Source organism: Molothrus aeneus, chromosome 5 (assembly GCF_037042795.1).
Source record: "Molothrus aeneus isolate 106 chromosome 5, BPBGC_Maene_1.0, whole genome shotgun sequence".
NCBI classification, from domain to species: Eukaryota; Metazoa; Chordata; class Aves; order Passeriformes; family Icteridae; genus Molothrus; species Molothrus aeneus.
Window position 1 is genome coordinate 40,950,414 of NC_089650.1, and position 13,338 is coordinate 40,963,751.

The window sequence follows — 13,338 nt, forward strand, 5'->3', positions numbered from 1 at the left end:
GCTCTGCTTACTCTTGCCACTGGTGTTAGGGGAAACTTTTATTATATTTTTGCTGCAAACGTATTTTTCCTGGGCTAGCTTTCCTTCTCTGTCATTTCTTACTGTTAGACAATTGTTTAGAGCATTGAAAACCTCACCAGCACAAGAGATGGGAATTTGCTTTTGCAAGGCTGAGAGTGCCACAGGAGAAGCCAAGAGGGGCTAAAGGAAGACAAGGGATAATTCAAGCAGCAAAGTGAAGGACAGCATCTACCAAGGAGACAGAACAGTCTAGTGCTAGGAGATGGGAAAACAGGGAGAACAGAAGTCATATGAGGAGCTGGACAGGAAGTGTCTGGAGAAGTGATATAGCAGACTGAGATGTGAAATGGTCTGGGATGGAGGCAATTTTTCTCAGCTGGTTGTTGAACTACTAAGTCCACATTTAGCATTGATTAGGGCTGGATACAGATGGAAGCTATAAAGTGGGAGAAAATAACAAAAAGTTTGAAATGCTCATTCAGACAGACAGGAAGATTCCAGGACTGGTATTTGCTACTGAAGATGGAGAGGAAGGTTTGGAGGAAGAAGACTTGAGGATCTGGAGCAGACATGGGCTATGGGCTGAAGAGGTAGGATGTGAACTCTGGATTAAGCAGCTGGAGGACGAGAGTTCTTTGAAAAAGCTGAGACTTTGGAATGATGTGGAAACCACGAGGCAAGAGAAGTGACAGGTCCATAGAGGAGGGGTGAATGAAGGGACAATGGGACAAGAGCAACACAGGTCCACAGACCAGTCCAGTAGTAGGGTAGCAACAAGGTTTCTGTGAGTGAAGAAAGGTGAAGAAAGGGAAAGTGCAAACACACATATACAGTGCAAACACACATATACATGCCCCAAGCCCCTGTACTCTTCTACGTTTTCACCGCTGGAAACCATGACAGCCCCAGGCCTGGCTAGATTGAGGGTGTCCCATAAGTCTGTCCTTCCCTAAAGAGCAAGCTGAGGCTGCTATGGCAATGGCATATTATCCTGACTTACTGAGAGGAGGGGCTTAATGATAAAAGATATTTCCCTTCCAGTTTGAATCCTGCTCTCTGAACAGCTGCCATTGCATATGGAATACTACCAACACCTTGGATAATAAGCAGTACCCAAAAAATAGAGTTGTGATTTCAGGAGGTCCAGATTAATGGAGAGAAAGAACACAGCCTGGAATCTAGACTTCTGTAAAACAGATAACTCCAACTTTTCTAAACCAGGTAAGAGGAAAGATTTAATAAATATTCATTGCACCTGTACCCTCCAAAGCAACGTTTTTTCCTATTTAGTTATTATATACTGATTAATACCTACTAATATGTATAAATATCATATTCTTAAAATAATATTTTCATAAATACTGTCTTCAGTAGGCAAATTCTTCCACTTTAACTTTCCTTCTACTGTAGCTTGTGTTTGCCATATGAGACTTCATTAACTCTCAAGCAGGGTTCATCAACATAATTTTTTAATGAAAGAAATAGTACTTTAATCACAACACTGATATGTAAAAATGAAAGGAATTGAATATTAGCACAATCTTCCTACCTAACTGCATACAAATGTCACAGCTGTTACTTATTGCTCCCACCGTACCAGTAAGTATAACATGCTAAAAGCACTTAAACTAAAAGATGTTAAATGATCCACATAATGCTCACATTGTTTTATACATCCTTTCACATCAATTCAGTTGAAATAAAAATAGGTGATCAGATGATTGCCTAACAGGTAAGTTGTTAAACTAAAAATTGCAAATAATGCTTATTATTTTTATAACAAAAACTAGGAGTCTGTGTAATGCTTTGTTTTTATAAAATGAGCTAAAAGGTTACACACAACAGAAATATTATGGGGTGTGAATGGTCAGAAATTCGGAAAACCTATCTAGTAACTGAAATAGACTTGTACTAGATTAAAGTACAATTCAATACAGCCCTACAAAATTCTCAGAGTAATTCCAGAAAAATAAAACAGTTCATGTAAAATTAGGGCTTTTACCATAAAGAATAGCAAACAAAAAGTAGCAAAGGGAAAAGAGAGTAGATAAGGAATAATAATACACAAAATAAGCATTTGACTCAGCTTTCTTTTTTGATTTTTGTTTTTTGGGTTTTTTTTTACTTCAGGGAAAATTTGTTGCTTATTTGAACTTGTTAAAAATGTAAAGTAAACTCTGACAGGTATGACAGAGAAGAACATGGTTATTAGGATATATTTACACATAAAAAATTATACACAGAAAAAACCCCAAATAAATGTGTTAAGCCTAATGGACCTTTGCAAATGTAAGTTAAATGACATATGAATGACCACCAGTGATAAACTGTGAATTAACTATATACAAAAATCAAGATTGTCATATCATAATGTTTCCTAGCTCCACCAGAAGTTTCCTCAAAATGTAATTTATTACTGTAAACAGGTCTTTTTATCTGCTCCAAGGCTTTGGAGAGCACATCAACAGTATTAGGGGAACACAGGGTAGCAGAGATGTCAGCATTTAGGGTCCTGCAACAAACCAGGCAGTAACCAACCACTATTTTTTTTTCCAGTCCAAGAGAAAAGACAACTCAATAGGCAGATACAAAAAATTGAGTCAAACAGGTCACTTTTTAAAAAACTAAAGTTTTTTCCAGTATCTTTAGATCCACAGCCCATAAGATGGTTGCACTCATTAAACTGCAGAAGCAGAAACAAGAGAAACAGTAAGTTCTTACCCATGCATTTAGCATGCTTTGTTGTCTTAATTATGAGTGATGGAAACCATAAACTTCAACCATTTCCTGGGCATATTTGTAATATTCTAACACCAAGCTCTTCACTGAATGAGATGTATTCCTTTAATTCTGGGTGCACCATCAAGGTATTGCTCTTTCTGCCTACTTAGTGCTCTGGGTCATCTTCATCTATGACTGAAACTGTTCAACTGAAAAATTAACCTCAATAACTGGGAAGTATTTTTTAACCTTGAAAATCAATTCTACTTTCATCAAAGTCCGGCAAGTCTGATTTTAGCCAGTACTAACAACACATGCACACTATAATGCCATGGTGCTGTTGCTCATTCTGCCCCAAACAATATGTGTATGTGTGTTGGCTGGCTTTGCTTAAGAAAACATGGACTTAGCGATGAATGCTGTAATGTTCAGAAAGTTTTCTTAAAATACAGATGCAAAATTTGGGATTCAAACTGTGAAGACAATCTAGTCATATCCTGTAGCTTTAGTTATGCTGTTGGTGCTAAGACAGAAGACAGAAAACTTGCTATTGTCTGATATAAAAAAATGTCACTTCTGAAAATTATTACAGCACATATCTTCTGGACATCAGGATAGCTCCAATGGCTTCAGCATAGAGCAGGGCATGCTGCCTGTCTTCCTGCATGCAGTCAGACTGCATCTGTGATTGTATAGGCTTTAAATTCTTCTGATGGAAGACCAGGAGATCCTGGAATAGCACCAAGCTGGGAGTCAAACCCCTTGTGTTTTCCTCTTGCTTATTAAGTTATCTCAGGAAAGGTTCTTTTTATCTCTCCACCTGTTCCTCTTTGTCCACCCTCAAAGTCACTCACTTCAGTTGCAAAGCACAGCTTCAAGAACCAAGGCTTATTTATGGTCTCTAAGCTCTACTACAATACAAAGAATTAACAGGAGACAGCAGAAATATTTTAGAAAATTCAAACAGGAATCCCAAGGTAGACATGGGGGAAATACCTACACAAACAGACATATTTTCTAATTACTCTCTGAGCTCCAAATGCACCTTACACAGCTGGGCAGCTCCATTCCCTTCAGCTACAAAACCAGCTTCACACAGCTCAGCCCTGAGTGCAGCCCAGCAAACTGAAGGTGATGAAGGAGATAGGGGGTTTTGCTTTGTTCAAGTCTGTGACAGCCCTAACACAGTTACAAGGCTGCACATCCAGACTTTATATGGCCAACTTGGAGCAAAGCAGAGCAGGTGGCACAGCTGTTTGCCTCCCTCCATTTAGACTTACCCATAGCCCTTGGCCAGAGGCTCAATAAGATTGGGAACCTGGCATTACAATTCCCTGGTGCAGCTATGGCCATACTGTCTGTAGCCAGTTTAGGACTTACTTATACTGCCATTTGTAAGTACTGAAAAGGAAGGCAGAGAGGTAGGAAACACCATTTAATTCCAAGAACACACAAACTCTAGCCAAGAGGATTTAGGAAAATATAAATTTCCTATACCTATTCAAACTACTTTTAATTGAACATATCATGAGAAAACGTTACTTAACTATCTTTCACATTTTAAAGAATTTACAGGGATATCTTATAAATGTCACAAGAAAACAATTACACAGTTTGTGTAATTTTTTATATTCACAAAGGCTAGAGAGCAGGGAAAGTATAGCTACCTTAGGTTAAAGTCCACTGCTTCAATACTTTAAAAAATACATTTATAGAACAAACAGTCCCCACCTGTGAAATACACTGTGAGTAGAACAGATGGTTTTCTATCTCCATCATTTCCTGGAAAGTCATTTGACTGCCTTTGTTGCTGAGCTTCTAGAAAAACCACTTTCCTTCCTAATTGTGTTGAGTACAGTCTAAAACATATTTTTGTCAGGTAGCTGAGTGGACCATAAACTTGCAATGCACAATAATGCAGTCTTTATTTAGCAGGTCTTCACTGCTTCTTCTGTTTGTTATTGTTTGACCCATGTATGTGAACATACCTTTGGAAAAGTCTTAATGTATTAAGCTTGACATGAAAGGAAAACATTACCTTAGGAAAAAAATCCACTATTGCCAACTCAATGGTTGAAGATGTTTCAAAATTTTCAATTTATCAATAACATTCTGAAAAGGTCCTTTCTTCCACTCAAAGTGTGGCCTGTACTGATGAAAATTTTATTCTGTCATCCTAGCAAGCACTGGAGTGGACTCTGATCTATAAATTGCTGTTTGGATGATCCTCATAAAAAGCTTCTACTTGGACAGACCTCACAGTTTGGCATCATTTGGAAATTTTCTAGAACCATAACAAACTACAATTGGTGACAGCTCATTCTGACAGAATATTCTAGCCTTTGGCTTTATTAGGAGAAAAAAAACCATTAGAATTAAGCATAAGACTTAATAAGCAGTAAAAACTTGCTTTGAAAAATACATTGCAGATCTATATTCTACATATTCCATAATGGGAATTGATACAAAGTAGGCCATAACTTTAGATGAAAAGAATATTCTCTAACCCTACCAAAGCACAATCTTTTAATCCTGGGACAAATATTTACAGAAGAAAATCAAAGAAAAAGGTCAAAAAAAGCACTTTGTCTAGCACTTTAGACTGAAAAGTTTCTGTGGCCTTCACTAAAAGCAGAATTCTATCCTCATTTGTTTTGGTGCTGTTTTGTGATCTCAGTCGCAGCTCAGTGCACAGCTGCCCACATGAAGCTTGCCCCTAGGCCCCATATGGATGCTCAAGGCAATCAAAGCAATGATGGAATGAGCACGGGCAATTACTGTCCTTCTGTCACCTCCTCTGCTTTTTCCAAAGATAGATTAGTGGCCAAGGGACACTGCTCTCACTTGAGAGTGCACACTTTTTTTCTCACATCCATCGTACACTACAGTAAATAGCAAAGAGGAAAGTACATAAAGCTTCCCATATAAGTTCATGAAGATCTGCTTGTGTGGGTGTTGTAGAGTAAGCTGTGTTACCTACTTGAAGTTTACATTTCTTTCAGATAGAGGAGAGAGTTTGTACATTATACTGTGTTCTGAATTCTTTTGCCAGTTCAAACACTGAATTTAACTTATAATTTTTGAATTTTAAATGCAATGTATCCAACTCTGTTTTTATTTTAAAGGCTGTTGGTCTCTCTTTTCCCTTCAGGCATACCCCGTGGACAGATGATGAATGGTACATGCATTATTTTCATTTGCAACAGAAATCCTAAGCTGGAGTGGTACTGTTATTTGCTGATTCTGGTTTGCCTTTTCACTTTATTAACAGGATTTCTAGGCAATATGCTTGCACTACGACACTATGTTTACTGCATGAAGACATGGACTACCAATACCATATTTCTCTTTAATTTGGCACTGTGTGACTTTACTTGGACTCTCGTGGCACCTTTTTCAGTATATTATAATATCCAGAAGTTTGCTATCTATTTCAGTCAAGAGTTTTATCAGATCATAGGACTATTTTTTAGTATTAATATCTATGGAAGTGTGTATTTCCTGACACTCATCAGTTTTGACAGATACATAGGTGCTGTTCATCCCATCAGCTCATTGACATGGTGGGACAAAGAAAAGGCTGTGTTTTGCACCATCGGGGTTTGGATCTTCATAGCGATTGCATCGGGGCCTGAGATTTACTACACAGTTGCATCTAGAAGACAGCACAGCATCACGGATCACCCGGATATCACTGAAGAACCTTTACAATTTGCTGTGCCATTCACAGTCTCCAAAATTATACTGAGATTCCTAATTCCAGCCACAGTCATCTTTACGTGCTATATGTTGACTCTCAAAGCGTTGCTGCAATTCAGTAAACGCCAGCAAAGAAGGAACAGATTTGTTAGGCCTCTCTTACTGATTTCAGCTGCTATGGTTGTGTTTGCTGTTTCTTTCATACCTTACCATGTCATGATGATGGTGATACTAATTTACAGAATTAATTGTCAACCACCCTGTGGGAACATGGGCACATTAAGTGCCATTTACAAAGTCACAGAGATCATCTGCAGCATCAACAGTTGCCTTGACCCAATCATTTTTACAATAGCAAATAAGACATTCTATGAAAGAATTAAAAGTATAAAATGTCATCCCAAATGCCAGTACTGCTGTTGTCTGACAGGAAGGGTAAGGGACATCACCCTGTCCCTGAGAACTATGACTTAAACTCCAGTGTACAAAGACTTGTATTTCCAGCTGCTCATGTGGCTTTGTGTCATCAGACCTATTTCATATTCGGTCACCCACATTGTACAGATATCTCTTGAATAAGCAAGAATACACAGAAATGCAGAGTAAAACTTAACATGACAAGAAATACTAGCAGCTCCTAGCTTTACAGAACTGGCATTTTAAATATTGTTGTCATACCCTAATTTAGTGTGAAATAATACTTCTATCTGTATGTACATGCAACATGGAATAAAAAATGATTAAAAGTTCTAACTAGCTCCTTTAATTCTGGGAGAGAAAAATACAGCAAGATTAAGAGCAGACAGTGTTGAGGAGCCTCCTTATAGTTTCTGTGAATTATTTCTTCATCAGCTTGTAAGTGCTGCTATGATTGTGATTGTGCAATTAATAACTGTCAGAATGCTTACAGCTGAACTGCTTGAGCATTTGCAGAAAGCTTTCTACAAGTACTTCATTTTAATGCTGCTTTCTCTAGAGTTCCACTGGCAGTGGAACCTCATTAACCCAGGAAAGTACAGCACATTTCCAAAAACAAACAAACAAAAAATAAATAGTAAGATGAAGTCCCTGAGGATAGTCAGAGCCACAGTGAATCTGTTCACGAAACAAACAAGCATGGATTAGAGAGCTGTGCTAAGCCTTCTCCCAGGCAGCAGGTGTTCCCTCCAAACCCAGGCAACTGCAGTTGTTTGTTATTAGTGCTCTGCTTCAGGGGAGCCACTTGTTCTGCCATGAACTCTGAACTCCTCAACAGGGAGAAGTCTCCACTGGAAAAGCCCTGAAATGCAAGAAGGGTAAGAGATGCCACTGCACAGAATGCTTCTTCTCCTGTTCCTTCGGGGTCTTAGCATCACAGTTTCAGGACAGTCCAAGATAATTAGACTACAATACATTTTAGCCATTCAACCAGCACAACAGTCATCAGAACATCCACCTTCAAGAGTCATTAAATATGTGTTCTTTCACATCTTTCACATTGTACGGGCAAAATAATCCTGTTCCAGTAATCAGCCACCTGCTGACTTGTTTTTGTGCCAAGTTCCACACATTACCTTGTTAATTATGAAAGCCCATGTATCAGTGAGCACATTAACTTTACTTTCAAAGTTACTGATGACGAAATAGATTTTAATATACTTTGTACAGTCTTAATTCTTTAATTTCCACTGTTTTAAATATAATTTTCTCCTTGTATGCATTATAAAATTATTCTATTCTCTATGGGTATTCAATGTCTCTTGTTCTGTTTCAATGGTATTCACTAAATATATGAAAATAAAATCTAGAATTTTTTTTCAAATTGTCTGTAACTGTGATAAGAAAAGAATCCGGTTCTGATAATCTGAAACACTTTACAAGTGTTGAGATGTACTATTACACTCACAAAATATCACAGGAAAATTGCATGCCTATGTGTACCTACTTCATTCTAAGTACTGCTTCTTTCCTTTGATAATTCTCAATATTTCAATTTTTCTTACTTTAAAAGAAAAATATTCTTTTCTTTAATATAATTGTTTATTGGAAACATGCCTCTATGTCTGCTTGCCTCCATTGTCTGTGTCCACAAGTTCCATAAAGCTCATTAATGATCTATCAATAAAGCCATCTATAACAGAAGTCCCAAGATGCTCACACACATAAGAGAAAAAGGGGAGAAAAAAGAGAGTAACAACCTCATGCTTCTAGAAAAATTAGTCTCAACCAACCCTCAATAATGAAGAACAGAAGGAAACAAAGCAAGTAAGGGCATTGCTACAAAACACATCTGTGCCGTGGTGCCTCTACTGGCTGTTCTCCCAGCCTGGACATCTCATACAACACGCTGAGTCTAAAAGCACTGCACAATCTTTAAAAAGAGATTCTTCCATCTCTCACCCCAAGATATTCCTGTTTCTCATGATGCTCAGCAGAATATACTCTAGTAGCTGATAAGGGTTCTAGACATTTGTTTTCCTGATTATAACTGGTTATATAATCAATTAAACACTTTTTAAAAGCATTTTTGTTCAACTAGGCTGATCTAATGCTCATGTTGCCCTGATTGAAACCAAAGGTTTTCTGCAAAGTAAGAGTTAAAAGGCACAAGACATCTGTTCATATTTACTTGCTTGTAATTTTACTTTGAAATACATGCTCCTAAAATGTTTTATTATAATATTACCTGGATAGAATGACTTAAACAAATAAAATTATATGTTTATTCTATTTTACTACAATAAGTGAACAATAAACTAAACAGCCAAGAGCCAAAGTAAACATCTTCTACTATGAAAAATATGTTGCAATATTGGTTTCTCACTGACCTTTGTTTGGATTAATTCTGAGGACATGGTATCCAGTTAAATACCTAACTATTATGAGTTTGAACACATTATAGTATATTGTAATAATGTATTAGCCTACAAAACAGACTGCAAGGTCTAGGTAGCTTTTGTGTACCTTATCTAGATATTCTAACATCTTCATTACACATTCAATGAACACAAGAGAGACCATGGCCTGAAAGATTTGACCTTTTATGTACGTGCTCAGCTATTGTCAGAGAAACAACTTTCTCATTCACTATTGTACATTCAGCATGGTTTTGTAAGCAAAAATTATTAAACCAAAAATCTCTACATTGAAGAGATAAATTTTGCTACAAATTTCCCAAAGTTGCTAAGGAAAGCAACTTTATATTCTCTATTTCTCTTTGTAATACTTTATTTGTTAAAATAAAAATGTTCAGATATTCCTTAAAGGTTGGTTTTCTCTTCAATATACATAAACGAGTGTATTCCGGTATCAAAGTTTTTCTTTGCCATGCCTCAGAATCACCTCACTTGGCAAAAAACTATATCAATACCACAATACTATTAAAATACTTCACTACTGTACATTGCTTTAATCTGTGGAAGTCAAATCTCTTTAGACACAAGAAAAAATATCCCTAGACTGATTCTACAGCTGGAGGAACCACAGCAGAGGCAGGTGATACGGCTAAGTCCATCCTCTGCCTCATAAAGAAATGTAACTTCTCTGCTCTTGCTTTAGAGAGACATCCAAGACTCTGAGGGGCCAAGTCTCCCTGGAGTCTGCAATCAAGAGATGATGGGGTGTGCTGGCCTCCTGCAGGGATCTATCAAACCTACAGCCCTCCCAAGTTCTCTTTTCAGGACTTCAGCTTGGCACTTACCAGCTTGGTGCCTTCCAGTTCACATGACGCAGCACAGATGGGGCTTCCTCCAGCTGGGAAAGGTGAACCCTAATCAGGGAGCACTGCAGCTCTCAGCTTCTGCAGTCTAAGGTAAAATGCAGCCTAATGTCACAAAAGGTAACAGTCAAGGTCTCAGCTACTGACCCAGCTGGAAAACTGATGTCCTCACACAGAACATTGTGTGCTAAGACAAAGGGAGCTTAGAATCTCGGGTTTCCCACCAGTTCAGCCAACACTGGTCAGAAGACTGATGTCTGTGGCCAGATGTCTTTCCACTGGGCTTCTTGTGCAGCCTGCCTTACCTGTTTTTGGTGGTCTCAAGGGCCTAATCTGAACTAATCTGTATGAGTGCACACAGGTGAAATGCATAGCACTCTGCCTTCCTTAGAGAAAGAAATGCCATTTTAGAAATGCCACATAGCCTTGAAAGATTTCTTGCTATTTCTCAAAGAAGGAAAGAATAGAATTTTTCATAAGAATGCACATTCATCTTTTAATACCAAAACAAGAAGAGGAGGATGGACTTTTGCTGCTGCAAGGAAAGAGCTGACACTTTCTTTTCTTAATGGATTACCCAGAGGCAAGAAAGAGCCGGGTGGTGATGGTCAGTGCCATCTGCCATATCAAACCTTGCAGGAGGGTCCTGAAGGCACCACATCTCTGCTTTACATTCATGTCATTGCTACTACCAAGAAGCAATACTTTAGGCTGCTGATTTGAAAGAGTTGTAAAATGCATATAACCTGGGAAGGCCAAAGACTGTGCCAGAATTAATGTGTAGGCAGGCTTAATTCTGAATATTTCTGCACCTCTCAATTTCCATTATAGAGATTTAGCCTATAATTTTAATTTTAGCCTTTACTATTACTGATTTTATTACTTCAGGTTTAGACAATTGTGCTGATGCAGATAAAAGGAAAACTGTAAAAATAGATATTGATTTCCTGTAATGTTTTAGAACATTTTTAAATGGGGAAGTAACTGAAAACCCTGCATTACCAACAGAAAATGCTAACGCATTTGTTCCTGAGAATTTTTAATTCTATGTGACCCAATCCCAGGTTACAAAACTAGCAGGAAAAAATAATTCTCTTTTTAAATGGCCTCACTGCATAGTTAAAAAAAAAGTTAGTTAGAGGACATGTAAGTATTTAATTATATTTTTGCACTCTTTATTCTTTTAGAATTTTTAGTATTTTTTAACTGCCAAACCTATGTAAGCAATTTCATGATCCTCCTTATTTTTTTAATTTTAGAGCCAAAATATTTAAGCATCATATATGTCATTCTTCCAGAAACTACATCCTCCTTCTTTGAATTCTTTGGAACCCAAACCTCATAGCAGATAAAAGAAACATAGCAGTATTTATAGCCTGTGTCATGTTGATGCTGAACTCTGAAGGGAAGTGCTGAAATCTCTGTTCTTCAATACCAGTTTAGTGATGCTCTGCAACAACTTGTCAAAATAATCAGGGTTTTTCTACACTGTTTGTTCTTTTCTCCTGAAGCGAATTCACAAGCTTATTTTTAATAGTAAATAGAATTGCTTACACTGTATCTACTACACAGGCTTTTAAAATAAACATTTATAAAGAATTTTGAGTCAGAAAACAAAGCAGATTAAGCATGAGGTTTATTTTTTGTCTTCAATAAATATTTGCAACTCTGCTGTCTATTATGGCGACTGTGACTAAATCTCACATTGGACAAACAGGCACCCCATTACTGAGCATGTCTGTGTTTCCAGTGCAAAAAGTGGAGAATTGGTTTTGTGGGACCAAGAGGAAGCACATTCCTGTGACAAAAAGATGTTCTCTAGCTCACAGTGGAGTACAGGGGTATGCACATAGACCTGAGCCTTTCCAGACTCTGTGAAAACTGCTTTTCTGTAAGCTATACACAGGATGCACCTGTATATGCATCCAGATCAACACCTGTCTGAGCACCAGAAAAGGATACAATCAGTTAATCCAGTCCTATGTCAGAATTAGTATGTGCTGAAATCTGCACAGATCTTACACAGGAAGGCTGATTATTATTCTGCCAGACTTGGGCCAGTCTTACATTTAGCGGTTGTACTTCTAACAAGTGACTGTTTTAATGTTTGTCTGGGTTTTTGCAGTTTTGTTTGGGGTTCTTTGTTTTGGTTTGGGTGTTTGTTTGCTTTTTATGCTGGACTCTCCTTCAGACTTCAGACAAGTGTACAAACTCTCATCAGGGATGTATTCTGCATTAATTTACTCCAGGAATGAGTTTTGGTGGTGTTAGGTGTATGATTGGACTCAAATATCATAAAAGTCTTTTCCAACCAAAATGATTCTGTGATTCCTAACTTTACATAACGTGTGGTTTGTTAGTTCCACCACAATTTCCATGCCTCACCTTCCAGGAGAAATAACTAGAGTCCTACTCAGATGGGATTTTGATTTATCAGAGAATGAGTGATAAGAGATCTGTTATTTTCATGCTGTGATAATGGTTATAGCAGATGAAGTCCAGCTGGTTTATAGCAGGGGTAGCGGCTGCAATTAGAGTCTGGGAAAACAATTGGCCAGAACCACAGTTATCAGAGGAAAATTAGCTTTTAACAGCAATTCAGAGAGAAATAATTATCTTTCAACAGAGGAGCACCTTCTAGTGGTCTCAAGTGAACATGGCAGCTAGTTAAACAGTAAATAAGGAGAGCTAAACGTGCTAAATAAAGAATAGCAATGCATATTCCTGTATACTATTCTTATGATTAAATTCATTATTCATTTTAAAACAAAGGAGAAAAACCAAGCTCATATTGGAAAAAATGAAAATATTTTTCAATTACAATATTTTCTACTCCTCCCCTTCTCCTTGCCAACCTAATAGTTGGCTAGCTTTTTATACAGTTACCTTGAAAGAGTATTTTTGTCTGTTCTACTTGCAACCTACCCACCCTTTTGTTTTCTTTGTAATGAAAATTTGTCCTCATTATACACCAGTTCCAAAGGAAATTAGCCATAGAAATATTACTTTGTTCAGTTTCACTGGTTATTATAACACAGTTTCTCCAGCCAGAGTATTCCTAGCAAGCATAGTTTTTGCAATATATTATTTGTCCTGGTTACCTTTGCAAATAACATAGTTTCAAATGATTGAAAATCCAGTTTTTCCTAAGTTACTACTAAATATAGTGGCTATGACAGTTTAGTGTAGTCTGTGGTCTC

At 37.5% G+C, this 13,338-nt stretch overlaps 2 protein-coding genes across 4 annotated transcripts in view; one reads left to right on the forward strand and one right to left on the reverse strand.

Moving 5' to 3' along the window:
• TMEM117 (transmembrane protein 117) overlaps positions 1-13,338 on the reverse strand; it is a 180,624-nt gene that overhangs the window by 154,663 nt on the left and 12,623 nt on the right. The window lies entirely within an intron of this gene.
• On the forward strand, positions 1,173-6,915 carry LOC136556384 (P2Y purinoceptor 1-like). The gene is made up of 2 exons (XM_066549562.1): positions 1,173-1,242; positions 5,894-6,915. The coding sequence occupies exons 1-2, from the start codon at positions 1,173-1,175 to the stop codon at positions 6,913-6,915; spliced, it is 1,092 nt and encodes a 363-aa protein (XP_066405659.1).

Bases quoted from the DNA above. Each gene is read 5' to 3' on its own strand.
- LOC136556384 (XM_066549562.1), top strand. From the start codon at position 1,173: ATGGAGAGAAAGAACACAGCCTGGAATCTAGACTTCTGTAAAACAGAT. The intron at 1,243-5,893 runs GTAAGAGGAAAG...TTTTCCCTTCAG, and splicing joins CTCCAACTTTTCTAAACCAG to GCATACCCCGTGGACAGATG.